Source organism: Melanerpes formicivorus, unplaced genomic scaffold, assembly GCF_026170545.1.
Source record: "Melanerpes formicivorus ecotype bairdi unplaced genomic scaffold, bMelFor1.0.p_v2 SCAF_35, whole genome shotgun sequence".
NCBI lineage: Eukaryota > Metazoa > Chordata > Aves > Piciformes > Picidae > Melanerpes > Melanerpes formicivorus.
In genome coordinates, this window is record NW_027142387.1 from 4,043,521 (window position 1) to 4,071,001 (window position 27,481).

Below are 27,481 nucleotides of genomic sequence, written 5' to 3' on the forward strand. Positions count from 1 at the left end.
GCTCATCTGTGGACATGGTATGATCTTCATTCACCTCATTTCTCATGTGTTTGGCTATTATCAAATTCAACTGTTGTTGAATTGCTGTGTTTCTTCAGGCCCAACCTGTGAGATACCTGTGTTTCCACTGAACCCTGAGTGTGGGAATATTATGCATAGATTCAAGCCTGATCTCAGTTTCCCTGCTGAATTCAGCTGGAGTATTTAAGTTGTAATGAAGTTAATGCCTTGAGAATTTTGTGTGGAAGAGACTGTAAAGTGCTGTTGGTTATAGAGTTAAGTGAAAAAGCTTCATTCCTTCATTCTAGATTCTTCAGGCATCTTTTTCTTTTATGAAATACCAGACTGAAGTGTGACTTCTGTGTGTAGCGACATCTAAATAGTTACATAAATATCTAAGCTTTGAACAGCATTGCTAGGCTGCAATTGGCTAGTTTGCTTTGCTTTCTTATATATATATTTTTTTTAATGACAGGAAAAGCAGTCCAGATTTTAACTTGTGAATTTAAAGTTCAAACTTGCACAAATGCCCTTGCATTGAAAGTTTTTGTGCCTGTGCTTCCCTATATACTCAGAGGATGTAGAAAACAAATATTGAAATGCATTCATCAATGCTAATGTGATTCAAAAGACATGCAAAAAACGTGCTCCTATTTCCAAGCAGTGTAGTAACTCTCACAGCATCTTTGGCAATTATTCTCCAGGCTAGTAACTACAAAGAGGTTGTGTTGTTTGCAGCCAAGTCCGCAGAAAACCAGCTGTAGAGTCTTCAGAGGAATGCAAAACTATACTCCAGCACTTACGTATTTATAATTATATATATATATATAGTGTGTGTGTGGGGGATTTATCACTAGGGAAAATTCTTCCATTAATGGTGAACCTAAGATCCTGATAGTTTCAGAAAGTTCCTTCACTGCAGGCTGTTGAAAATGGGAGCCACTGTATCTGCATGCAAATAAGGGGAGAGAAAAAGTCTCTTAGTGAAATTGGATTGATCAAGTAAAAGGCTGGAAAGCTGTGGGACCTTCAGGATTTGGAAGGCTTGTACTTTCTTACACAGTACAAAATGAAGCAGAAACCTGATTAGTAAGTTCCTCTAACCTATTTTTATTTAAAATTCAGGCAGAAGAGAAATGGGATGCAGGAGCTAAAGTATCCCAGTTCAATTAGCACAGAAAGGCGGAGAGCCAAGGTTTTGCTCACTAAGGTCTTCAGGGGCAATTCTCAAGTTTCCTCTTTCCAACATAGCCAGATGTATTCTCTGCAAAGGGCCCAGAGTTGTAATTTTCAGTTCATAGCTGAATACTGGTCTGCATCTCTACCTCTTCTCCAAACATACTTTATCTTCCCTTGGTGCAATGCTCTGCATGTATTTACAGAATCTCTAGAGGCTTAGGGTGTCTCCACACACTAGGAGAACTGAGTCAAGCTACATGAATAATGGATATATTGGTTCAGTGGCTGAACCAAATGATCAGGGAAAAATGCAGTTAGGGTAGAAGAGAAATTAAAACAAGTTCTGCTTAACGTTCAGGTGATTTAACCCATTCTTTTATACCATTCTTCAAATTAAAAATTAAGTTGCTTTGGGGAAAATAAAACCTCAAACATTTGAATGAGAGAGGCAAGACCATTTTAAAAGTATGTACATTTTTTTCATCTCTCCCTTGTCTTTTTGGCCAACTTGTGTCTCTTCTAAAGACAATCTTCTGGTTGCCAAAAAACTTTACTTCATTTAAACATAAAGAATTGTGGCTGTGAGGTAGTAGCCACTGCTGGAAGGGCTTTAAATGCTAGTCCATTCAGAGACAAACCACCACCAGCATCCATCTTGGGCTCTTGATATGTAGAACAATAAATCCTAGGAGACCTAGCAAAGACCTGCTTTGGACTCCTGCAGAGTCAATCTCCTTATAGAAACTCAGGCTAGGGCTGTCCTTTCTGGGTAGTACAGCCTGCCAAGAAAAGCTGGACTGTTACCACTTCAAGCTATTAACATTGCTGAAAATATCACAAAGAGGGAAACTCTATTCCTCCTCAGGTCAGCATTAGGCATGGTCTAATTTGCAGTCACACTTAATTGCTATTTGGGATGCTTGGAGGAAATGAAGTGATAGATTGACCAACTCCTCACCCAAAGCATAATTTCCCTGGTATGCAAATGCTGCCCTTTGCTATGCAAACGTCATCTGGCTATGGTATACAGACATTAAACCAAACTATATTTACACAGGTTGGAAGTGAGCTGTCCCAAGTGGAAAAGGCTACCATGTTTCAGCTAGCTTCCACATGGCCACAGCCTGCAATGCCTTCCCAATGCAGCTCTGCTTTGTGTTTCTTCTGGGAGCACGCTGTTTGGCTTAACATCCTTGTGGGAGCACTTTGACAATCTCTTCATAGCTTTTTACCTCACCTTGAATTGGAGACCCATAGACCCATATTCATTTTGACTAAGTCTTTTTTTTTTCTTCGTAATTCAGAGTTCCACAGAAACCAAGGAATTTGGACTGGCTTTGCGGAGAGTGTTCCAGAAACATCTCATCTTTTAAAACCCCCTTATCCTCACCTGCCTACCTTCGGCAGGGTCTGGCACACTAGGCAGGATCTTGCTAGTCAGTGTGGATGTAATGATTAAATTAGCCATCTGAAGGTAGTTGGAAAAGAGCCACAGTTCAGACCCTCAGAGACACTACTTTGCACTGACTATATGGGGAATTTAAGCCTTTGCTCTAGGAGTATTCATTACCCATCTAATATGTGGGTAGGTGCAAATTAGATGCTGAGCTCAGATGAAGGTGAATACTTGGGCTAAGGACAGGAAACCGCATTAACAAGCACGGGTGAACCATGCTTTTAATAGTTCTCCTTCTACTATATTCTCCTCTTTTATAAGTTCCTGGTTTGTTAACATAAAAATTGTAGAAACTGGGATTATGCTCAAGTTGGTCATTAGGTCCTATTATACTACCAGTTCTTTAAAAATAAATACATTTTATATACATTTATATATATATATATATATATATACACACACATATATATGCAGACAGACTTTCAGAGTGCTTTGAGCTTTGATTTATCTACATACCTTTCATGTTTACTCAATGACAGCCAAGATAGCAGGGCACACATCACACCTCCTTCCAGGTCAAGTCCAGGGATGACCTGGCTGTCTTTCAGTAGCCTAACCGCATTGATAATAACTTGGTCTATAGTCACTACATCTAGTCTTTAACATCTCACCTTGTGCGTAAAGATTAGCCTGGAGTGCACTGCACATGGAAAAAATTCTTCACCAGAAAAGTTGTTAAGCCCTGGACCAGGCTGCCTAGAGCAATGGTGGAGTCAGCATGCCTGGAAGTATTTAAAAGATGTGTAGATGTGATGCTTAGTGACATGGTTTAGTGGTGGATTTGACAGTGCTGGCTTAATGCTTGGACTCAATAGTCTTAAAGGTCATGTTCAACTTAAAATTACTCCAGGATTCTGTGGTTTGGATATTCTCTAGCTAGGGCATGAATGCAAATGTGGGGGGAAAGACTGCATGGTTGCAATATCCAAACACAATTGACTTGTTGAAAGCAGATGTATCACATTTATCATAACAAATGGGTCAAACGTCACTAGAGCCACCCGTTTGTGACCAGGGCAGAAGGTGAATTCTAATCACATTTACTGTCCCATAAAAAGTTAGAGAGTTTCCCCCTACGCTAATTCCTAGTACCCTGCCAGCTACATTTGTATCCTGAATGTCTCAGGAGAAAAACAGGCACCTTAAAACGCTAGGGAAGCAGATATCATGATCTCCTAACTCTGCAAACTTTAAAGCCTGAAGGTCAGCGGTTATGGGTGTAGTATACAATTGAGTATTTAAGATTCAAACAATTTGAGCCTTGAATCGGTCGAGCTACAGCAACTGAAACATTTCAGCTTTTCAAAATTTCTCCAAAGTCTGTCTGTCTTCCTTTTTATGTATGGAAAACTGTAGGCCAGACACACGCACTGGAAGCAACAGCTGGCAAAGATGCAAAGGGTAATTGAAACAGCTTTAAAAGAAGTTTAGAGAATCTGTAGAGCAGTCTCCCTGGGGGAGAAGCTGAACCATGATGTCATCTGTGGGAAACTGCAAGGATGAGTTTTGAGACCACCCACAAAACAGGCAATTTTCACCAACATCCCTGCAGATTTTGTAGCCTGTGAGATGGGAATCACATAATTCTCACGTGAAATAGGAAAGTTACTGGTTTACTGGTGTGCTGATAATGATACCAGGACTGACAATACAAGTAAGTCATTTGGAAAACATGAAATACTATCTGGTTTTGACTTCGGAGTTGCTGCCTATAGATTATGTGATTTTCATTTATTGATGCCTAAGGTGCATTTAATAATACCCATAGTCTGTTAATGCAAAACCACAATTTATGGACCTTTTCCCCACAATTTCCATTCATACACATGAGAATTAGATCTTAGAACTATTCAGATCTTGGAACTGCTAGGTGAATGGTCACCTTTTCATGGGTATACCAGGAGATCAAATGTCCTTGAATTCAGCAGTGGTTGTGTATGTAAGGCCCAAGAGAGGAAGTGTATCCAGAGTGTTTTGGTCTCTATCTCTTCCCCAGCAAGCTCCCTCAGCTCACTCCCCTAGCTCTACCTCTGTTTCCATGCCAACTATCTGGGAATGAGGGCATGATCTGAAGATGAAGGTTATCTGAAAGTTTAAGTTATCTGTGGGTTGAGACATGTTGGGAAGTACAGGGTAAATAAGGATTTACTTTCAAGCATTCTTGTTTTTAAAGAGGGTTGGCTTTTATTCATGAAATCAGCTAGTTAATGGCATATAATTGATTTAATTGTAACAGCATAAGAATTGATTTATCCAGGTGACGAGGCTGCTAGATTAGAAACCTACTCTGGATTAAATCCATAATATCTTCCTCTTGCCTTTTTGTCTTGCCATACAATCCTACATCATACATGATTGTTACTGTCATTTGCTGTTCTCAGACTAAGACCCAAAAATGGTCCATGGTACCTCAAATTAGTCTAGGCAGAGACTGAAGCAGCTCATTTTCTCTTCAGGAGTCATCAGGATATCATTGAAACTGCATAGGGATGAATGTGACTTGGTCTGAGCCAGTTCTAGTAAAGAAAAATCAGGATTTTTAGCAAAGGAAAACAAGCGGCTGGCTACTTTACAGGTTAATTATGCTATGTATGTTTGTGAATGTACCAAAATCTGGGATCTACGCCTCCTGATGACACTGGTGAATAAGTAAATGTTTAGTAACATCAGCAGTAGCTATCCTGGGTGCTGTCACTTATTTATTGATTTATTCTGGTTGTAGCAATATGGCTAGGATCAAGAATACTTCTGGAAATGTATGTTTAAAGTGCTTGTGTTAGCTCTATGTTCATTTTGGCCTGGCACTTCTTTCTGCCTTTTTTTCTAATTTTTCTTATCCTTTTGTTTTCCTCAGGAAAGGTAATGGTGACAAGAACAAGCAGCTGCCAGTCAGACAGCAGTGGATTCATGGAGGAGCTGCCAGAACCTGTAGGTTTGCAAGTAAGAAATGAGTGTTAGTCATTGGTAGGTTTGTGAAAACTCTCTAACCCTGGCACAAGTAACATAAAGAAAAATATGGAGTTTCAGAAGCTTTAGAAAACAAAATCAAACTCCTGGGGGGAAAAGAAGCTTTCTCAGAACATTGCACAACTCCTTCACCACACCAGTGCAAGATTTGCACAAAATTACAGGCATTGGATAAGACACATTACAAGAATCTTGGATTCTTTGGTTTATTGGGTGCCTAGGACAAAATAGTGGTGGGCAAACCAGTGTGATAAACAAATGCAGTATTTAAATTGTTGGGGGTAATTTTGTTCTGTTTTGTTGTTTGTGGGTTTTTTTTCCCCCTCAGAATCCATCTTTTTTAGGAAATATTAATTTTCTTTCTGATATCTACTATCAAGAAGTGACTCTGCCATATAGAACAGTTTTTCCCATGTTAAATCAAGATTTTCAGCAAAAGCCAGGTGATGGTGTTGCTAAGGTCTCCACTACAGCTTGCAAGAGCATTTTGACAGTACCTAGAACAATGAAAGCATGCAGTGACCGAGGAGAAGGGACTCTGTTGCTGCTGTCTGCAGAAAATGGCAAGTGCCAGGCAAGCAATACTGAACCACAGCCTTTTGTCCAAGAATTATCATATGGTATGGACAAGAATGAGGATACAACTGAATGGAATCAACTGGAAAAACACAGGTTCATAAAAGATCGTAGTCCTCACTTTCAGGGTGATACTCAGGATGGAGATCCTAGCTTCTCCATGTTTGATTATCATTTATATTTTAATACAGAACACAAAAAGCTGAATGTAACCTTCCCTGAATTGAGTGATTTAAGCTCTGCAGTCATCACTGAGAGCAAAATCAGAGGTGAAGATGAAGGTGAGACATGCTGGACAGAAAAGAACGTTGTCATTTCATGTTCTGAAAGTGCCCGCGTAAGTCACACTGGACCATGTTGGGGTGTGGAAGTGGTCAGTAAAGATGGTACCCCACTTGAAATACATGAGGTGACAAATGAGCAGAAGTTCTGCAAAATGGATACTGATTCGAAAAACACAAGATGCTTCCCCACAATGAGGCTTCCAGAAACTACACAGTGGGGTTCAGCAATGCAAACCAGGAGCAGTGCAGCTCTGAGCTGTCCTCTGCAAGTATCTCAGAGGCATCCCTCCTGCCTAGGGGAAGGGTATGGATTAAATTCATCTGAAGATGAAAATTCTGGTAGCATGGGAAAGACATTAGATGCTAACAAATCAGAACAGGGAGACACTGTCCAAAATGGTGACATACTTTCTGCTCCTCTGAAATCTGTTACTGTTCAGATGTCTTCAGGGCTGGAATTTACTTCAAGACTGAAGGGCACAGGGCAAAACACTCCTCTCAGTGAGAGCCTTGCTAGGGAAGACCCTGTGGACCTCTCTGACATGATAGCGCACTTTCGTGAGCATGGTCCTCTCACTTGGTCAGACCTAGAGGCTTCAAAGAATGATGTGAAGCAGACTACTGAAGCTTCCAGCCAAACTGACATCCCTGCCAGGAAATCCAGGCAGCCATCACTGCTTAGTCCACCCCATACTCACTTGACAAAATCAGCCTCTCTTGACACCATGCTTTGTGGAAAAAGCAGGTCACACTGCTGGGGTGAAACCTCTGGTGCCACGGGTGTGCCGGGCAGTCACTGCTGTCACTGCTGCTGCTGCCACAGCTGCCACAGCTGCTGCCCCAGCTGCTGCCCCAGGACCTTCCCTGTAGCTGTCTCTTCCCAACACCCTGCGGTTTGCTGCTCAAATCATGCTGCCACTGAATTGGAGCTCTTGAAAATGCTGATGCTCCTGCAGGACACTGCCACACAGAATCTTGCTGTGGTGAGTAGGTTTCTTCATGTACTTGAATAGCTGACACACTTAGGAGCTAGATGTACAAGCTGCCTTCTTTTCCTTCCTGTCATTCTTGCTTCTTTAGTGAGATATCTCTTGGGAATGTCACTGAGAAAATGGATGGGGAAAGAGGCACTGTCTTCTGGGCAAAAATGGCAAATGTACATTCAGTGTTGTTAGATCTGTTTGATCAGTACAATCATAAAATTGTTATCATGAACTGAGTGATAAACTTCACAGGTAAAATGAAAAGCTGAGAGTGGGCTTCAGTGAGTTCCTGTGAATCAATTGAGGTTCAGTGACTGAGTAACTTGCTGGATAACAGAAAACGCAAGATGGTGTGATTTGGTGTAAATGAGAACTCATTTAGGTTATATTACTTAGTGTTTATTAAAGGCTAACTGTGAACACCCAGATACATACCATAAGCCAGACTGCACTAAATCAAAGTGAAGTGAGACCTCAGGGCCTCAAACCATTTTTCCATGGTAGGATATGAAGCTCACATTAAATCTGAAGTCCTGCTAAGGTGAATATTTGCTGTAAAAAGTGATGACAGTAAAAAAGCCACCAGATTTTATATTTCTTTGTTCAGAATTGCTGAGAGTTCCCAATTGTGAAAGATTCAGAGTGTGCTGAGAAAGGAGTGAAGGAGGGAGAAAGGGAGAAAAGGAGGGAGAAAAGGAGGGAGAAAGAGAGGGAATGAGGGAGAAAGGGAGAAAGGAGGGAGGAAGGGAGGGAAAAAAGAAGGGAGGAAAAGAGGAAGGAAGAGAGAGAAGGAGGGAGGAAAGGAGGAAAAGGAAGGGAGGAATGAAAAGGAAGGAGGTGAAGAGCAGAATATCTCTTATTTGTTTGCAGGTGTTTCCACCTTTCCTCTTCTATTTGCTCTTCACAGCTTGAGCTGTTGTGCAAATTGGGGAATAATTTATTAGATAACAGTCCAGAAAGTGAAACTGGTGAACTTTATGCTGATACTGCTTCATCATTGAAAGATAAATCGGCAAAGTCTTTCTGTGCACGGGAAGCAGGCTTTTGCTGTCTCTCTTGCTGTTGCCACAAGATGGCAGTAAGTCAGCACTCTACGCTGGGCTGGGGATCACGTTCAGTTCACTACCATTCTATTCCTCTTCCAACGAGGGCTAATGGGGACTTGTCTTCCCTAGTCTGCGGACAGGGAAAGTGGAATGTGCAGATTTTGCACTTTCAAGTCACTGTGCGATAAGTGGGTGAATTTACTGGATGTTAGTCACTCTGAAGAGATTGAACCCACACCTACTTTGCACTTTGCATTAAAGGTGAGGTAGTTTCCACATCTTTTACCAAGAGAAATTCACTCAGGTTCCACCCCATTTACCAAGGGCATGTGTGGGAAATGCAAGATACTGTCTCCAAAATAATTTCGATTATGTTGTCTGCAGTACTGACCAGGAAAAGGTGTGAAAAGTCAAGGAAAGTGCTGGAAACTCATTGGTGGACCCCAGATACAGGATCTATTTCAGTATTTCTAGAGGGCTTCACTGTATGAGTCCTGTGCTATAAAGCAGTGACTTGTAAATCTGCTTTTTCATGCTTTTTCATGTGCCATTCCTGCTCTGCTTATTCATCTCCCTTGCCTTCAGACATTCCTGGTGCAGATGACTACATCAAGGTAGATGCAGGTGATCGATCATACCAGACACCTTCTCCACATGGAGGATAGTGGTTGTATTATGGCATAGATCCTCTGACCTCAGATGTAGGAGAGAACACATTGTGATGTCTACCTTCAGAGCAGAACAATTGCTCTGTTGCAACACTTGCATGTCTCTCTGTTGTGATAAATGTCTGCACTTGGTTAGATAAATCCAGGTTTCTAACTGGTTTCTAACTCTAGGTTTCTAACTGGTAATAATGAGAAATTATCAGCGTAATGCTTAGCAGAACCCATCATGAAAGATGATTTTCCTTCTCATAGTTCTTATTTATCTTCCTTCTCTTCCCCTCTCCCTCTTTATAATTTTAAAAACAGTCTCTTATTTCAAGTTGACAGTAATTTAACCTATCCATAGCAACTCATCCTGCTCAAATATAATGTCTGAGAACAGTGCAATAACATCAGAATTTGGCACATTGATCAAAGTCCTTTTCCCCTTCAGTGACAAAAATGAAGTCCTCGTTGGTTCAAGTAGTGTCAGAATGTAATCCTCTAAGCATTAGGAAAAAAGGTGGTAACAAGGGTGTGAATGATGCACCAAGAGCAAGCTCACTTGAAGTACCATCTGGACTTTTATGGCAGCTCTCACAAAGTTGTTGTTGTGTGGATAAAGAGGAGGACCCGTACCATTTGCACTTGACATAGAAGTACTCAAAGAAAAGTAGTAAAGTGGGGAGTCATCTTGCTTTTCTCTGTAGTGTCCCCTTCATGAAATAGAAGCCATGAAGAGTTCCTGCCAGCACTTCCAGGAGAAACTGGATGAGATTGAACAGCACATGACTGAGCAGCTGGAGCTGTTTTCTGGTGCTATGCCAGATGAGAGAAGGTAACTGCAGCCCAACACACCTGAATCCTAAGCCAGCATCAGCTAGACCCATGGGCACGTGCAACATGTCTGGGCAGTGGTGTTACCACAGCACTTCAGGTTGGTGGGGTGCAACCTGGGGCATCCCACAAGTAAGTTTTGTTCAGGGAAAAGTCCACTCTCCTTGATGTTCAAAGTTCTTAAACATGAGCATTTTTGAGGGGTAGATTGCTCCACAGAAACAGACTAGACTTTTGAAATGTAAATACTGTGGTTTAATAGCAACTGGAATGCAGAAACAGATCTCAGATAGCTGGAACTCTGTCCAGATTGATGCTGGGTACATGGAAGCAGGTGGGAGTAATCTCTGATAAATCAATCCCTTTAGCCCATGTACTTTATGCTCTTGATCAATGCAGGGATGATGCAGAAAAATCTGAACTCTCTTTTCATAGACTCAATTTAAGTTCACAGTGATTACCAAGAAGTTTTAAGTTCACAAAAATTTACTAGGGGCTCCCAATCATGAGCTGCCTGAAAGTTGGGCATTTATGTAGTCTGTGCTGGTGACAAATCAAAAGTGACAAACCTGCCTGGGCTCAAGATGGCTTTACAATTACATGTTTAATCTTGGGATAATCAGAGAAATTAGAGTCAAGCACCCAAGGACTGCTATTTATTATCTTGTAAGGTATTTAGTAGTGCTAAGGGACACATTTTAGCACCAGACTTGGTAGAGTTAGACAATGGTTGGACCTGATGATCTTAAAGATATTTTCCAACTGAAACTATTCTATGATTCTACGTATCCTGTGATCATAGGTAAAAACAAAACTGCAACAAAGGGAGATAGAGGCATTATGATGGGGCTAAGGAAGAGTTGGATGTTCATTGCTCACTCAAGTGTGCTTTCACTGCTGTCCCTGCAGGGAGGAAGGCAGACACCTGCAACTCTTACGGCAAGCTGTTCGTCAGGAGGTTGCAGAGCTGGAATTTCAGCTGAATGAGGGAGTTCCCCAGGTCAGGGAGAGCATCCTTATGGTATGTTTTATAAACTACTGCACCGGGTTGTGCAGGGGAAGTTTAAAGTCTGTCCTTCTATTCAGTGTTCAAAGCGGTAAGCATGAGGTACACTTCACACAATCCTTTCAGTGCTAACAGAAGGAGGATTTCCAATAACAGACTTACAGTTTATATCTTTGACCCTCTCTGCTTTGCTACCTGAGCTAAACTACCCAGGAAAAGTGACAATATGTGAACAGGTGTCTGTATCGTACTCTGCTCTTCATTTCCAGAGTAGAGTTACAGGCAGCCAGCCCATGTAATTCCCCCCAAATGGTTACTGCTCTGATGTTTTCTGGATCAGCTGTCTGTTGAACAAGGAAAAGTGAAGCACTAGTCAGGGGACTTGCTTTTGATTCTTCCCTGACAAGCTTTGGTTAGAGGGTCAAGATTGCAATGGCCATATATTGAAGTCCATTTGTAGATTTTCCTTTAGGCAATTAGATTTATCTGCTGGAATAAAATGTCCTTTAGGCTTTTCTCCTTCTTTTTTATGGCAACATCTGATTTGCCAGATACAGCATGCCTTCTTCGGACCAAGCAGAAGAAGCAGGCATGCTTCATATACTCTTGTGTATCCTGCCTGATTCTTTTTATTATATTTTTATTACTGCAATATGCTTCTCCTTCTATTTTCTCTGCAGCAGCTGGACCAATTACTAGCAGAACAATCCCATCTGTTTTCTGAGCTCGGACTCTCTGATTGGAAGAGAGAAAGAAAAGCCCAGAATAAACAAGCATTTCCAGATGCTGCTGACACTGCACATCCTCAGTGTGGGCACTTGAAACTGATGCTCCAAAGAGTTCCTAGGAAAAACACAACAGCAACAGGCTGTCTGTCTGTCCCATGCTTGGGGGCACCCTCAACGCAGTTTCCTACCAGGACAACACCTGAGCCGAATGCACCCAAGTCTTTGCCATGGGAGGTCTTCACCAGTAAAAAGGAAATAAAAGGACCTCCCCAAGAAAAACTGGACTTTAAGGCACTTATGCACAGTGTAAGGAGAAGTTCCTGTCTCACCCTCAAGGTTTTCAGTGAAAGGGATGACTGGCCTACAACATGGCTTTACTGTTCTGTGTATCATTGCCATAGCCTGGATCAGGACCCTTTCCTGCTAAACCATGCATTCATCCAAGGGGATACAGCCTGTGTTTCAGGGATTTGTTCAGGGCTCTGCACAGGGAGATCTGGGACTAGACCTGCCTTGGTATTTCTCAGTAAGCTGTGGCAATGATCTCATTGCTCCAGAGAGAAGAACATAGAAATACATGGATGATATTTGGCTTGCTTGAACTTTGAATGCGACTATTTGACTAATTAGTATATGCAACCCTCTCTCACCATGTGAAATTAGTAATTTATAGCTTCAATTTGCTGAGAAAATTATCCAGTTTTACAAGGGCAGTAAAGGCACTGAACTGGGAAGCTGCTTGTTTATCTGAAGAAATTCCAAGTCAGCATTTCTGACTGATCTGATCTCACAATGTAACCACTGATATTATCAAGCAGAATCAGGTTCCTTAGCACAAAATTCAAAGAATGGGAACTATAGACGGTGAGGAGCAAGGATATGAAATATATGGGATCATGTTTTGTCATCTTTTGCAACTGTTTTAAGATTAGACTAGAACATTCTCTCAACATACAAAGAAAATAACACTTACTTGCCTTCTCTTCTTTTTTTTTTCAGTTGAAGAAATCTTTCCAAAATTATCTAGGTAATGATTCAGCAGAAGGGAAAGATTGATGGAGGACAGACTGATGGATTTTGGTTCTGATAGCTTGTGGCCTTTTCCCTGAAAAGAGTCACAGAAACACATGAACAAAACATTACATTACAGCAAATCCCAGGGATGGCAGTTTCATATGCAATGAGAAAAGAGGCTTTTTGAAGAGACATCCTTTGTGTTTTGCTATTCTGCAACAGCAAAACTTACTGTGCTCCTATTGACTACCACGGAATGATAGGGTTTGGAAGGGACCTCCAGAGATCTAATCCAAACCCATCTCTAAAACAGGGCCACCCAGGGCAGACTGAACAGGGATGCATCCAAGTGAGTTTTGAAAGTCTCCAGAGAAGACTCTACAACTATACTGGGCAGCCTGCTCCAGTGGACTAGCACCCTCAAAAAGTTTCTCCTTAAGACCAAGTAAAACCTCCTGTGGTGTTGTTTGTACCCTTTGTCCTATCACTGACTGCCACTGAAAAGAGCCCAGCCCCAATCATATGACTTCCACCCTTCAGATATTTATATGTATTGATAAAATCACCTCTCAGTCTTCTCTATACTAAACAATCTCAGGTCTCTCAGCCTTTTCTTTTAAGAGAGCCCAGCCACATGGGCTAGGGCTGTTATTTGCAAAGTCACTCAAAAGGAAGAGGAGGGGGCTTATTTTTGAGAATAAACTTAAGAATTTGCAGACAGCCCAGGAGATGCCACTAGATGCTATTCTCCTTAAAGCCAGTTGTTTTAACACAGTCCTTCAGTCAACATTAATCCTCAAGCACAAACTAACTTGTACAAGTCCTAGCCACACTCTAGCTTTTGATTTGCTACTGAACTTGCCTCTGACTAATTTTGTGAGGCTTGTATCTACTGCCAGTACCAAATGAGAAGCTCACTGACAGTGCTTAATGTGCTAAACACCAAACTGTGGATAGCCTCTTGGCTGACCTCTTCCTTTTCATCCTTGCTTTGTACAAACCCAATTAAACCAAAGCGAGATGAGAAACCCAGGATTCTCTGCGCGGTAAGCCTTCAATCAGAATCCTGGTTCAGTTTTCTAGGGAGTGCACAGAACCTGGATTCACACAGAAAAAGCCATGAGAAAAGACCTCTCAAGTTTGGATCACAGCAAAGAAATTCAACCATTTCCTTTTCAGAGTGGTATAGTTTGTACTCCTGATTTCAATTTAGCGCTTCCCAGACTGTGAGACCTCCCGCTGGTTTGTTTGTTTAAAGCTCTGGAGGGATCTTAGGTGTCATTTAGGCTTTGGTGTTGCAAATCACATCTCTGCAAAGGTGCAAATAGAAGTAGCATTTGCACATGTTTAAGGAGAAAATGGAGTCAAACATGCTGAGCAGCCTCGAGGCTCCCTGCACCTCCACGTTTCCACAGATGTTCAAGGGTAATAAAAGTATTGGAGGAGAGAGGTATAACATAGGAACTGACAAGATCCTCCACAGCCTGCTGGGCCATGAATTTTACCGGTTGAAATTTGCCCCTTTCTTGAGACCCCGCGTGGGATTTGTACACCACCTCCACACTGTCAAGAGTTTTAGAGTTTATATATCAATATTTGTGATTCTGATACTGTCTTGAGGCAGAATGCAAACAGGACCAAAAAATCCTTCTCATGAGTTTTGGTTGAGCAAGCAATAAATTTGGCTTAGTATTTTATCTCTCTGCTGGCTTATGAGCTGCACATGCAGATGCTGCACCTCACTTTGTGGAAAAAGGCAAATAAAGAGCACGTTGAAGGACATACAATGAAGCCAGTGCTGAAGGGCTCCTGGAAGAAAGAATGGGTAAGAAGCTTCCTTACCTCAGCCACAGCAGGACTGTGATTTCTCCCATGAAACAAGGTGGGGTTTTTTTCAGCTATAACTGCATCATGTTGGATAAAAGCTCTGCAGCTATTCGATGCTGTAACCACTGCCTGTCTGTCCTATGTCCACGGTCACAGAAGACACTTGGCAGGTGGCAGCTATTCTTTGTCAAGACCTCTAGTGCCATTTGAATTCTTAACCAGGACTGAATCTGACTCCTGCGAACAAAACCATCCTGCTTAAATGGTCTCTAGATTGTTATGTGCATTCCAGTTTCTCATTTCAATTTAATTACAAAATGATTTTTTGCAGGTCATAGACAGGAGAGGGTTCCTCCATAGGCAACACTTAGACACCCACAAATATGATTGCAAAGAACTTATTTGCATTTATAGCTTGATATCTCTTCAAGCCCTCAATGTTGTTTTAACCATTAAGTTGTAACCTTGAAGCAATAAAAATTATGCTAAGCAATGGGAAGGAGAAAAATCTGAATTACCCCCATGTACAAAGAACAATATTTTACACCAGAACTCCTCCAAGCATGATACAACGATGGCTGAGGTAAGCCTCCTAATGCTTTGTTGGAGAGGGGAGTGAAAAGAAAACAGTAATTTTGTGATTGGGAAAGTCAGGGGGTAGCACTGGTTAGTGTGACAGCCAGCTGTGCACCCACTTAACCTCTCAGTGATACCAACCTTTTAAACTCTATCATGTATTTCCCTTTAGGGCAGTCATAAGCAAACATGGTGAGAAACTTACTGATAATTCCACAGAATTAATGAAATAATAACATATCTGACTGAGTATCATAATTGCCCTTGCTAGCTAGAACCATATAAATTAGCTTGAAGGTTCACAAGGCAGTGGGTCAGATCTTGGGAGGCATCTAGATGGGTTGTAAAAAGCTTTAGTGCTAGGCAGTCAGCAAGTCTGAAATCTGAACAAAACTGACCCTGTGACACTGCAGGACTTCTCCCTCTCACACACACACAATAAAAAAAATGAAAGAAGTATTTTAGCAATTCCCCATTCCACCTCTCCAAAACTGAAATAGGTAGAGCCACTGGCTGTTTCACAGGACTGATGAGGCCCCACAGAAGTCCATGTGATACAGATCAAACCTGCTAAGGAAGAAGGCAAGCTGCCTAGGGTGTATAGGTATGTTGCAGCAGTGGCTCTTCTCCCTGCTCTCCTGCATCCTTAAGGCATCTCTTGCATGAAGAAATTTAAAACTGCCACTCAAAGTCCTTACAATTGCCTGTTAAACACTCAGCATTTCCTCTGCCCTGGTCACAATTATTCTAGAGTGCAGCCTCACACAGAATAGAGGAAAGGAGGCAGGGCAGGGAGGGGGAGGTCAATTAAAAAATGTTTCCCTGGCAAAGACAGAAAATTTAAAACCTAATGATTTCTTTTGCCCACCCTAGTTCAGCAGCAATTTGTGCCCCTTGGATTTTACTTCTTTTGTCATTGTCTTTTGCCTTCATTGGTTTTCCCTGATGCCCCATAAATCTTTAAACCCTGAAGCTAAAAGAGGCTGCATTGTGCACCAGCTTGAATATTGATTTTGCTAGAGAGTATAAAATCTAGAGAGATAATAAGGAAATCCATCTAAGGTACCCTGCCAAGGGCTCCCATTAGTTGCTTTACCAGGCATCAATTCAATAAACCCTCGAGAGCAGCACATGAATAAACATCAGAAGCTCTCTGGCATGTTAATGCATCAGTTGCCTAATTGTCAATGCTGCCAACAGACTCCAAGAAAAGCACTATCTTGGGAGTTCAGCCCCTTTCAACTTCAAGTCCAAAGAAGGTTTGACACTGGATTAGAAGGCGACAGAGCTCATGAAAGGAGGTGTGACAGCCAAATAACATGGGTATGGCTGCTTTAAATGTAATGATGACCTTCTGCTGGATACACAACCCAGCTCTGTATGATCTGGGAGTGCTGTCTCTGTACTGCATCCCAGCGTGTGGTGAAGTGGTGTCCAGGAGCAGGATTCAAATTTGTGTTTGAGAAAACAAAACCAAAACAAAATCTTAAATCTTGGTTGCAAGCAATACAAATAAACCATCCCTGAGCTACTAGATGTGAATGACCTCCTGCTGTCAGGGCTAGCAGTGAGCCCAAATGGCAAGAACCCATCATCTTACTCCAGGCTCTACCATGTGTTTACCCTGTGATCAGGATCTTTTTCTTTACCCCATGGGGACCGTTATTCCTGGCACAGCTTCTTTCTGTCTTATCTAATGAGGTTTTAAATTCCTTGCAGAGAAGTTATTCTCTCCTAATGTGTTTATATGGTGCCTGGCACAATGGGGGCCTAATATCAGGTGGGACCTCTACTTGCTGCTGTGATAATAATTTTATGAGCTGCCTTTCATTAAGATCCATTGCTACTTAAGAAACAGCTGCAATGACACTTTATATGGCTGTTGACTGTTTTAACTCTCTCTACTCCAGAAACAAGGTTGTGATCTTCCTTGTAGAAATGCATGTGGATAAAAGAGGCTGAAGCAAAACCAGAAAGGTAATTTTGCTATCAAATGGGAAAAATCAGTCTCAGAACATCTGAGACTTCCAGGAATTAAAAGAAAGTGAAATACATTGTTTTCACCTCACTGGGGAGGTGCATTTCAATTCATCCATCTTCATTTCATTCTTTTCTATAGTCTTTCAATGGGTGCATCACTCACACAATTAACACAGATCACAGCTAGGAAGAGGGACACAGGTGTGTCCCATTGAAGCTATTCAGCCTTAATATGGGAAACATTTATTACCATGACAAACAAAGCAGAATTTGGGCAGCCTTTCCTGTTTGTTCTCACCCTGCTTCCCACAGCTAAAATACAAAAGAATCCTGTTAGGACATTAAAGTTTACAGTTAATGATAGTCCCAGAAGTAGGGAGAAAGCAAGAAGTAGGAGAGATAGTAAGTCAGGAGATAAGAAGTTTTCCCCTTACCTCATATCCTAAGGGAGTGTGAGGGCTCCCTGGGGCTTCACCTGAAGACGTTGACACGTGTACCTCTGGCATGTCACTGGTAAACTCTGGACTGGTTATCTGCAAAACTCTTCTGAAAATAAACAGGTAAAATATTCCTCCTCTTCTATTCTCTCTGCTTAGCCAGCTGTCTCCAGGAATAGCTGCAGTAAGTATTTATTAGAGGGGTTTTAGCATCTGCTAAGAGTGGCAGGTTGCCAGGGATCCCCCCAAAAAAGAGCAGGATGAAGGTGCCGGGTGGTGAAGAAAGCTGTGGTGCTCACCTTAACTTTCCATTTCAATTTTACCGTATGAATTTTTGTGAAATTGCTTTAGGTCAGCTCCCAGTCTGTGAAGATACAGCAAGATATGCCTTCACACCTTTCATACCAAGTAAAGCTTCCTCTCCAACAGAAAAGTAGACCTACTGTAGACCTATAGTAAACCTACTATGGAACAGGGTATGTGGGGGAGTGTGAAGCAAAGTGTGTAGTTAAGTGTTATACTGCTGGTGAATTGGCTTTTTAAAGGTTACCTGGACTTTCTAGAGGTTTTCCTAAGCTACTGACAGAGAGAAATTATGATAAGTGGAAAGTAGTTATAGTCACTTGGGGGGGCTGGGGTGGAAGAAAAAAGAAAAGGAGGGGAAAAAAAAAAAAGAAAGAAAAACCTACTAACTTGAAAACTAGGGTCTCCTGTATTAATGGCACTTCTGTGAATGCCCTGCATAAGAGCTCCACTGCCCTTGATTTCTGATCTACAAGGAATAGCAATAATGAGAAAAAGTTTCTCTGGTTACATAAGGAGAGCTGTTCCAGATCTAGGATTGCTCTAATCAGGGCAGAGGACCTTAGAATCAGGGTAGTCTGCACTCCTTGCATCCTTGTCCCATTTAATAAATACAGAAGTGGAAGCAAGGGCATGGAAGTCATCCCAAACCAGGCCAGCCAAAGGTCGGCAAGTCGTGTCCAGCTGTTGCCTAGCAAGCCCGCCTTCAGAGATGAGTACCAGCAAGAAAGTGCTGCCAAAGCACACAGAAGCTTGGCTGACTACCACCCAGGCAGGAATAGAACTACTGAGCTTGTGAGGAGCATAAGAGAAATGTTGTAGCTTGGATGGGACAGAGGAATGTGAAAACAAGGGGCAGATATAGGGATGGAGAACGGGCAACATTAGAGCAGGCATCATGAAAATGAGAGACTTGAAATGAGACCTGGAACTAGACAAGGGAGAGTTGAAAAAGGAATTAATCTATGTGCAGATTCATTTGTTTAAAGGTAGCCTAAAGCTATTAGTCCAATACTGAGAATGAAATTCAATGAAATTAATAAGATGTCTTAGCCTTCGCTCAGAAACCTGGGAAAATAAATCCACTTATTTCTCTTCCCAAGGACATTTATGAGTACTTCAGGGTCAGAGACTAGCAAAGGGGTTAAGGAGCACAGTCAGAGCAAGACAAAGCACCAAACAGCTTAAGGTTATGCAAGTCCTCAGGTGTAGCACCCAGTGGTTACAAACATAGGAAATGAGCTACAGGGTTCTGCCTTGCAGAATCATAGAATGTTAGCTGCTGGAGGGGACCTTGAAAGATCATCTAGTCCAAACCCCTGCCAGAGCAGGATCACCCAGAGTAGGTCACATAGGAACACATCCAGGCAGGTTTTGAATGCCTCCAGAGAAGGAAACTCCACAACATCTTTGGGCAGCCTGCTCCGGTGTTCTGTCACCCTCTGAGTGAAAAAGTTTTTCCTTATGCTTACATGGAACCTCCTACGCTACAGCTTGCAGCCACTGCCCTTCATCCTGTCATTGGATATCACTGAGAAGAGCATGGCTCCACCCTCCTGGCACTCACCCTTTACGCATCTATAAACATTAATGAGCCTCAAGTTCTTTTCTCTCTTTTGAGTCTTTTCTCAGGGTTCAACCTTTGCCAAATCCCAGTCTACTCGGTTACAAGTATTCCTCTGTCATCACTAGAAGTGTTGGAAAAGGCACAGTCTCTACTCCTTAGCAAAGTCAACAAATAAATACATGGAAGGGAATGTAGAGTTGACAAAAGATATGGGACTAGAATTGAGAGAGGGAGAGAGGATTGAGCAGAAGGGGAACAGAATCAGATGTACACATGCTTGAAAACAGAGATCCTAGGTCTCTGTGCTCTCTGTGCCAGAATGGCTATCAGGAAAGGATTTTCTTTCTTTCCTGGAAGTCCAAAAGGAAGGCAGGAAAGGTCACAGATGCCACTTGCCTACCAGATACAGCTCCTGGACAATAGACACTTATCCATGGTGAAGAAAAGCCAGGGATGAACATCAGCAAAATATCCAGTCAGAATGTGCTTACAGATTCTGGCTAGGACTGGCAGATGGGTAAAATCTTTTCTTCATGTGATGTATGACTGTGCTGACACTTTTGCTACTATTTTTCCTTTATTTTATCATTTTATTCATTCTTTCTTTTATTATTTACTTTTTCTATGGGAGCTCTGCTGATTGGTTGATTGATTGATTTAATATCATATCCTCTCAGATCCAGGGTTTTGGGGTTTTTTTGTGCTCTGAATTGTATCCAACCTGTCAGGTAAAGCTTTAGAGTCCACAAAGACAACCTCAGAGACTCTCCGAGGGAATACTTAAGCAAGAGGATGTGTTGGTCTTCTGCTAGGCAGCTCAGACTGTGAGATTGCAGCAAATCCAAGTCAAGAGGGATAATGTTAATACAGTTAAGCATGAATTTAGATATGTCACTGCTAATCCCTAGATTAACAAGAGGGAAGGAAATGTGTCAAAATAATAAAGTACCTATTATAACGGCTGTGGAGACAGACACTGATCCATAGTTAGCACCGATAGATGACAGAACATCGCCAGTGAAGCGTGAGCAGTCATCTGGCAGTGCTCTGTTCTGCAGAAACCAGATGAGGTAGGGACTTGTGTCAGACTCACTGGGGATTTCCAGACATTGAAAGAAATAAGGAAAGCAAATTTGGAAGAGAATGTTTAGGGTTTCTTGTTTGAGGGGGGGTGTAGGGGGTGTGGTGTTGTGAGGTGGGGGGTGTTTGTTATTTCTTTTTCTTAAATCCTCACTTTATTTTGGGGTCTTTAGGACTTTATCCTTTGTTCTCTTGGTCCACAAGGGGAAGGGGCAATCCAGCAAGGTACTCATGAACTGTGTGAAACTGCTGACACAGTCACTGAAAGCTCTTTGAAGGAATAAAATAATTACTCTCTTTAAAATCACACAAGGAAAGATGATAGAGGTCTCAGAGGAAGAAAAGTAGGAACCCCAAAAGTCTAAGACAGATGGAGTGATTCAGAGGCTCTGTGAGACAGAGGGCTTCTCAGGCACTAATTCCATGCTGCTGGTTTAGTTTGTCAGCTAACAGCACGTATGTGAAACTATGGGTGATGTTGTCTCTTAATGTTTGTTAATAGTTAATGTTTTCCAGAGGGGGAACGGGAGTCTATAAGCTGTTTTTAAAGATGACCTGGGACGAGCCCAACTTCCCTTTCAAGGAGGGTGTGAGAGCCAGGCTACAGCCCAGGGCAGCAGAAGGCAGACTGTGGTGGGGGCCAGAGCTTTGTCTGTGCCTGATTTCTGGATGGCATGCTTGGCACCAGCAAGAGCTCAGAAATCATTAAGTGGGAAAAAAGAGGGGGGAAAAAGAGAGAAGTGTGTGTGGTATTTTTTTTTAATTGCCTTCTGGCTGTGAGCCTTGTTCAAGATTTTCCCTATAAGCAAGGGGTCTAGGAATTTAGCTGGATGTGTCACTGTATCTTATTAGGAAAGTAATACAGTATTTCATGTTCATGGTAATACAGTATTTCATGTTCTTGGGCATAAGGTCTGTGCTAAAATTAAGGAGGAACTTATCCATCTCCCTTTGCTATAACTTGAGAAATATCTGCTTGCTGTCCTCTGAAGATATTTCTGCCCAGCACTCATTAATAGAGCACCAAATTTCAGTGAAAGAAAAGGGTTTTTTGCAATCTCCTATAAAATGTTCTAGCAGTTTTCTTCTATCTCCTTTTGGTGCATCTGTGTGTCTGTACTGTTCAAAAGAAGGTTATGTGTCTTTTGCTTGTTTAAGGTATAAACTTGATATCTGATTATTTTTATAGCTTGGGTTCTTAATTATATCACTCCAAAAGAAACATTTCAAGGGTAAAGATTAATTACTTTCAGTGTTGCTTATGTTTTGTGCTGTAGATAATGGTTGTTTAAAGTAAGTGGAAACAGGTGGTTAACAATTGACTAAATTAAATTAAACAAGCAAGTAGGGAATGAAATGCACATGGCTATTTTCAAGGAGAGATATTGTAGCCATTAATTAAGCATCTGGAAATCAATAACTACACAAAACTATTCCCTCTTACCAATTTTATGAGTTGGAAGAAGTCTTGATGTTTTCAATCATGACACTTATTTACACCTTTCTGAGGTATAAAGAAGAGACTCAGGCCAGCTATGATGACATGGAAGCAGTCAGCTGAATTTTCTTATCTGGGCCTTCTGAATCCTGTAGGGACTCAGGAAGCATGATCAACTGCCCATTGATTCTCAAAAGAGAGACAGACTTGTCTAAAGTGACTCATTTTCAGAACTAATTAGCATAAATAATCCTGTGTTCCCCTTCTGGCTAAAATTAAGTCCTTTTATATAAAATAAGGGATGGCTACTACCCTTCCAGTGCTGAATTGCCTTGTAAGACTATTGAAATGTTGTGTATATATGAACAGAAAAGACTCAAGGGAGAAAAGGATTTGTAGAATTCTCCAAAGGCCTCACTATTAATTTGTCCTCTTGGAGAGCTTCCATTAGCATTCAGCTTCTTAGTCCATAGTTCCTTTCAGGAGCACTGACAAACCCTTGGCTTTTGCAACTAAAATCACTCTGGTGGTGTTTTCTGGTACTGCTAGCAGACATCAACCCAGATTAAATCAGAGCTACTTTCAAACTCTAGGTAGCTACCATGTGCTGTCCCACAAAGGGAAACAAGAGGCTAATGCTAGATGCAACAGAAGGCTGCTGGTGGTGCACAGCTTGCTTCATGGGGTTGATTTTCCAAGTCTCCCCATGCTGGCTGAGGAAGGAGTTTCCCTGTACCCAGTGGAGCAATGCACATGCTGGCCAATGAGGTGGAATAGGTCCTGCTGCTCAGAAACTGGTGGCCAGCCTACTGTTTTTGTGCTTGCCTAATGTTTTTGTTCACAAAGCCTGGCTCTAGGGTCTGTGGTAAAACACTAAAACCCTTCAGCTAGCTCTGAGCCGAGTCTAGGTGCATTTTACAGCCGGGAGTGTGGCACATCACTCAGCCTGAATGGACACAAGCTATCTGGATGGAATTGTTCCACTTGACATAAATAATTAGAAATTAATAGGAACGTAGTCTGGACTGCACCCACCCATTCCTCCCCGCATCTTCCTACCATCATCATCTCTCCCTGCTGCTTTAATGGGGAAGCTATACAAATACTATTCCAGAGAAAGGTGACTTGGAGTGGCAGCAGAGTGAGAAAGGAGGAGAGAGGAGATTCTTACGAACTACAAGTCTTGGGAGCAGCTTAGGGAATTGAATTGTTTAACCCGAAGAAAAGGAAACCTGAAAGGAAGCTGTATCAAAGTGGAGGTCAAATTCTTCTTCCAAGTAACAAGTTATAGGACAAGAGGAAATTACCTCAAGTTGCACTAAGAGAGGTTTAGGTTGGCTATTAGGAATCATTTCTTCACTGGAAGGGTTGACAAACAGCGGAACAAGCTGCCCAGGTGGAGTCACCATCCCTGGAAGGGTTTAAAAGCCCGGAGATGTGCTGATGATTTAGTGGTTGGACTTGATGACCTTGAAGGTCTCTTCTGTCCAAAACAACTCTATGATCCTTCTTCTCTCTTCTAGTCTGCAGCTTTCATTTTTGGTTATGAATGTATTCAAATGTTTAAGTAGAAAGATTTACTATCACAGGAGCTCTTTCAGCAGGGACCCACACTCCTGGTTTCACAAGTTCACTTGTCTGATCCTACTTCTACATGTACAGGGGCATTTTTAACAGTGGCTGTAGAAAGTGGGTACCCCACTCTTTACTATTCCACAAGACATTCATGGAGGTTTGCCTGGAGCTGGAAACTCATGGTGTTTGGTTTGAACATGAATCACACCTTTGGTATGTGAGAATTCATGCAACGAAAAGAGAGTTCAATTCATTTTGTTTTCAAAACCTATATGCTAGAAGATTTGTCCACCTTTTCTCTCATGTTCTATGTTAATAATTTCCTGGCCTCGATGAACAAAAATAAGTCCTCTGTGTCCTCACTGAGCCACTAAAAGAGAGAGACAGCTCTCACCTGCCTCTGAAAAATTTCCTGATATTACCAATCCTTGTTCTGATGTTTCATCATAGATAAGTAGGAACTCTACCAAAGAATGGGCATTTAATTAAACTGCTTGGTCCTGCTTGAATTGAAGTAATCTTTATCAATGTAACTGAAATAGATACTGACCAGTGAGTATCAGTTTCATAGACATCCCTCTCTGTGACATTACCCAGGCCTTGTTCTCTTCACATCACACAAATGCTCTCTTTCCACTATGATGTTGCTTCAGAAAAAGATATATCCCCAATGCCTTGTGGGCCTGAATGGTAGTGCTGAGAGTATGTGCATGATTGTCCTTGAAGGAAGAAAAGTTGCTCAGTCCTGGTGATGTCAAAACTCTGTGCACAACAGAAGCTGCATCGCATTAGTTGACTGATCAAGCACAGTCTCTGTGTATCATGGTGGTGCTCCTTATTCTAATGGCTGCCTCACTAGAAACATCTTTCTGGTAAGGTTAAAAATTGCCTTTCTGAGACAGAGTTTCATCTCCTGAGGTCCAGACTCCATTAAAGTTACTCTTCTGGGATAGTTTCCCATTTTTATGTTGTATTGGGGAATTAACTTTGTGCCATCTTGGCCCCATTAAACCAGTGGGAGTTTTGCCTTGGACTGCAGCAGAATTAGGATGTTGTGCACTCTGTAGTAATTGAACTGGAAATTATAGGAGCACAATCTTCCTTCTGCCCTATTAATGAGCTTAACAACTTGCTAGGAGCAAGCTTCTGCAGATAAGGAATCTGTGCAAGTGTTTACACAAATCCCACGTGAAGAAGCAAAGCTTATATGTCTCAAATGAATGCAATGTAATGTTTCCATGCTGGGCTCAGTGTTCAGCAGCTTGCTGCCAAACCTTCAGCTGGGCTCAGTTCTGTTGATGTTGTAGGAAGAATGGATGAAATGATAATGACTAACACCTTTTTGGTATTAGAATTGCAAGCATGAAATGCAGGCCTTGAAAATAAGGGGAATTTTAGACTTGGCTTCAACAGAACAGAGCTGCTTCTACAAATTCCATCCATCATGGGCTACAAGGAGAGTTTTCCATTTCTTTTCTCACCTCAAAATATTTTGTGCTATCTCCTATGTACTGCCACCTCTAAAGGAAGAGATTGCCCCAGACAGAGGACACCATCCTCTGTTCTAAACAGCAGGCAGTAATCTGCTTAGCAATAGGAACCAAGCAAGTACCTTATGAGAAGGGGCTGAGGGAACTGGGGTTGTTTAGTCTGGAGAAAAGGAGGCTGAGGAGAGATATTCTCACTCTCTACAACTACCTGAAAGGAGATTGTGACTGGTGGCTCAGTCTCTTCTCCTCACAAGTGGTATAACCATTAGAACATCTCCTTTCCTCTTCTCTTGAATCTGCTGTATGGGCTGGGGCAATATGAAAGCAATCTGAGGCAATAGCACAAGCTCTGCATAACTGCTGCTATTGTTGCAGCCCCACTGCTATCCTGTGGGCAACCTGGGATTTCACAGGATTTACCACGGGATGTTTCCCCTTATCCTCTTGTTTCTAATGAACCCTTAGCACAGTTACACTCCTCAGGAGGCAGGGCTACTAACCAGGCAGCTGTCAGCAGGCTGCAGAAAGCCCTTGTGCACTGCAGAGTGCTCTTGCTATGAGTGCTGCCTATAAGAGAACTGGGATGTTTTGCTTTGCTTCATTGGTCATCACAACATGAGGCTTTTAAGCACCTTTATTATAGCTTCCTGATTGTGCAAGTAAAAATGTTTTCTCAAAATCCCCAGAATTATGAATTCTAATACTCACTACATGTATGCATATGCTGTGTAAATCACAGGATGTTAGGGGTTGGAAGGAACCTCTGAAGATCTTTGAGTACAACCCCCCTGCCAGAGCAGGACCATATAAATATATGCATCTATAAATACAGGCATATATAGCTACAAACCAAACCACTTTATTCAAAAGCACATCCTGGTGAAAAACTACAGTCCTCAGCCTGCCACCATCACATGATGATGGCCATCAGGATTCTGACTCAGTACAGCTGACCAAGTAAAGACATACATTAAATATTAGTCAATGATGGTACCTTAAACAAAGTCACAAAGATGTGGCATGTAGGAAAATATAGCTTCCTTCAACCTTCATCCTTTGTGTTCTCTAGCCAGCATCCAGCATCAATTAATCTATTGAATTTTTAAGGACTGTAAGCCCTGTACTCAGCACTGGTTAGGCCACACCTTGAGTTGTGTGTCCAATTCTGGGCCCCTCAGTTTAGGGAAGATGTTGACTTGCTGGAAGGTGTCCAGAGAAGGGCAACAAAGCTGGTGAGGGGTTTGGAGCACAGCCCTGTGAGGAGAGGCTGAGGGAGCTGGGGTTGCTGAGCCTGGACAAAAGGAGGCTCAGAGGAGATCTTATTGCTGTCTACAACTACCTGAGGGGAGGCTGTAGCCAGGTGGGTGTTGGTCTCTTCTCCTATGCAACCAGCACCAGAACAAGAGGACACAGTCTCAAGCTGTGCCAGGGGAGGTTTAGGCTGGATGTTAAGAAGAGGTTCGTCATAGAGAGAGTGATTGGCCATTGGAGTGACCTGCCATGGTTTAGTTGATTAGATTGTGTTGGATGATACATTGGACTTGATGATATCAAAGGTCTTTCCAACCTGGTTAGTTTTATTCTATTCCTTAATAAGAATTATTTTCCTTTATAAAGATGTCAAAAGGAAAGAAAAAAGTACCTCAGGGTATGGAAAGCTCTCTTCTTCTCTCTCTGTACAGAGAGGAGGTGCTGAGAAATGCCGGAGATACATCTCACAGCTTCCCACTGATGGAGCAATGCTGGACAAGTCAGCATCTCTGGCCAGGTCCCTCCTCGAGCCAACCACAAACTGGAAGTTCACCAGCTCATCAATGTGCTGTCTTTGCACGGTGGGACAGTGACTAGTGAAGAGCTTGTGTTGCTGCTATAACCTGAAGAACAAAGGGTGAGTAGCACTTTTCAGGATGCTTGCAGCAAACTCAAAATTCCCTGGGGAAGTTGGGAGGAAGCAGTTTCACCTACCCTGGCCATCTTTGCAAACCCTCCCATGCACATCACTCTGCTCCTTGATTCTTTGTTCCATGCCCTGGGTTGAAAGTCTTTTGGTCTGCTTTCAATCAAGCCTAGGTTATTACTCCTTTAATAAGGTGTTTACTGGATAGCACACGCTGAAATATCCTTTGCCGGGAAAGTTCACAGGCACCATCTCAGTCATCTGTAGCTCTTTGCCTTCCTGCTGCAAGGCACAGACAGGCCCAGGTACAGCCTGAGTTTGCTAATGGGTTTCTGTCTCAAGTCTGAGAGATAAGCACAAGTCTAGGCACTGGCATTTCTCAGAGAGGTGCATGGAATTTTCAGTCAGAGAATTTGTTGTCTTCCCAGGTTTGCATTCTAGTAAAACAAAGCAGACAACATGGAGGGTGTTATAAGAGAGCAAACACAGTGGGGTTTTAGAAGCTGTTTAATATTTTAAGGTATACATGCAGGTGGGCTGTGATGGTATTTGAAAATGTAATGCTGAGATGCATAATCAGAAATGATG

The 27,481-nt window shown here is 42.1% G+C and overlaps 1 protein-coding gene across 2 annotated transcripts in view; it reads left to right on the plus strand.

Annotated features, from left to right (window-relative positions):
* ITPRID1 (ITPR interacting domain containing 1) overlaps positions 1-15,030 on the plus strand; it is a 43,637-nt gene extending 28,607 nt beyond the window's left edge. For both annotated transcript variants that reach the window (XM_068156892.1, XM_068156893.1), the window contains 6 exons: positions 5,490-5,575; positions 5,931-7,445; positions 9,849-9,976; positions 10,885-10,996; positions 11,662-12,015; positions 12,709-15,030. In XM_068156892.1, the coding sequence (XP_068012993.1) occupies positions 5,490-5,575; positions 5,931-7,445; positions 9,849-9,976; positions 10,885-10,996; positions 11,662-12,015; positions 12,709-12,765 (2,252 nt within the window). In that variant the 3' untranslated portion in view covers positions 12,766-15,030. The remainder of the gene's footprint in view (positions 1-5,489; positions 5,576-5,930; positions 7,446-9,848; positions 9,977-10,884; positions 10,997-11,661; positions 12,016-12,708) is intronic.
* The last annotated feature ends 12,451 nt before the right edge of the window (positions 15,031-27,481 follow it).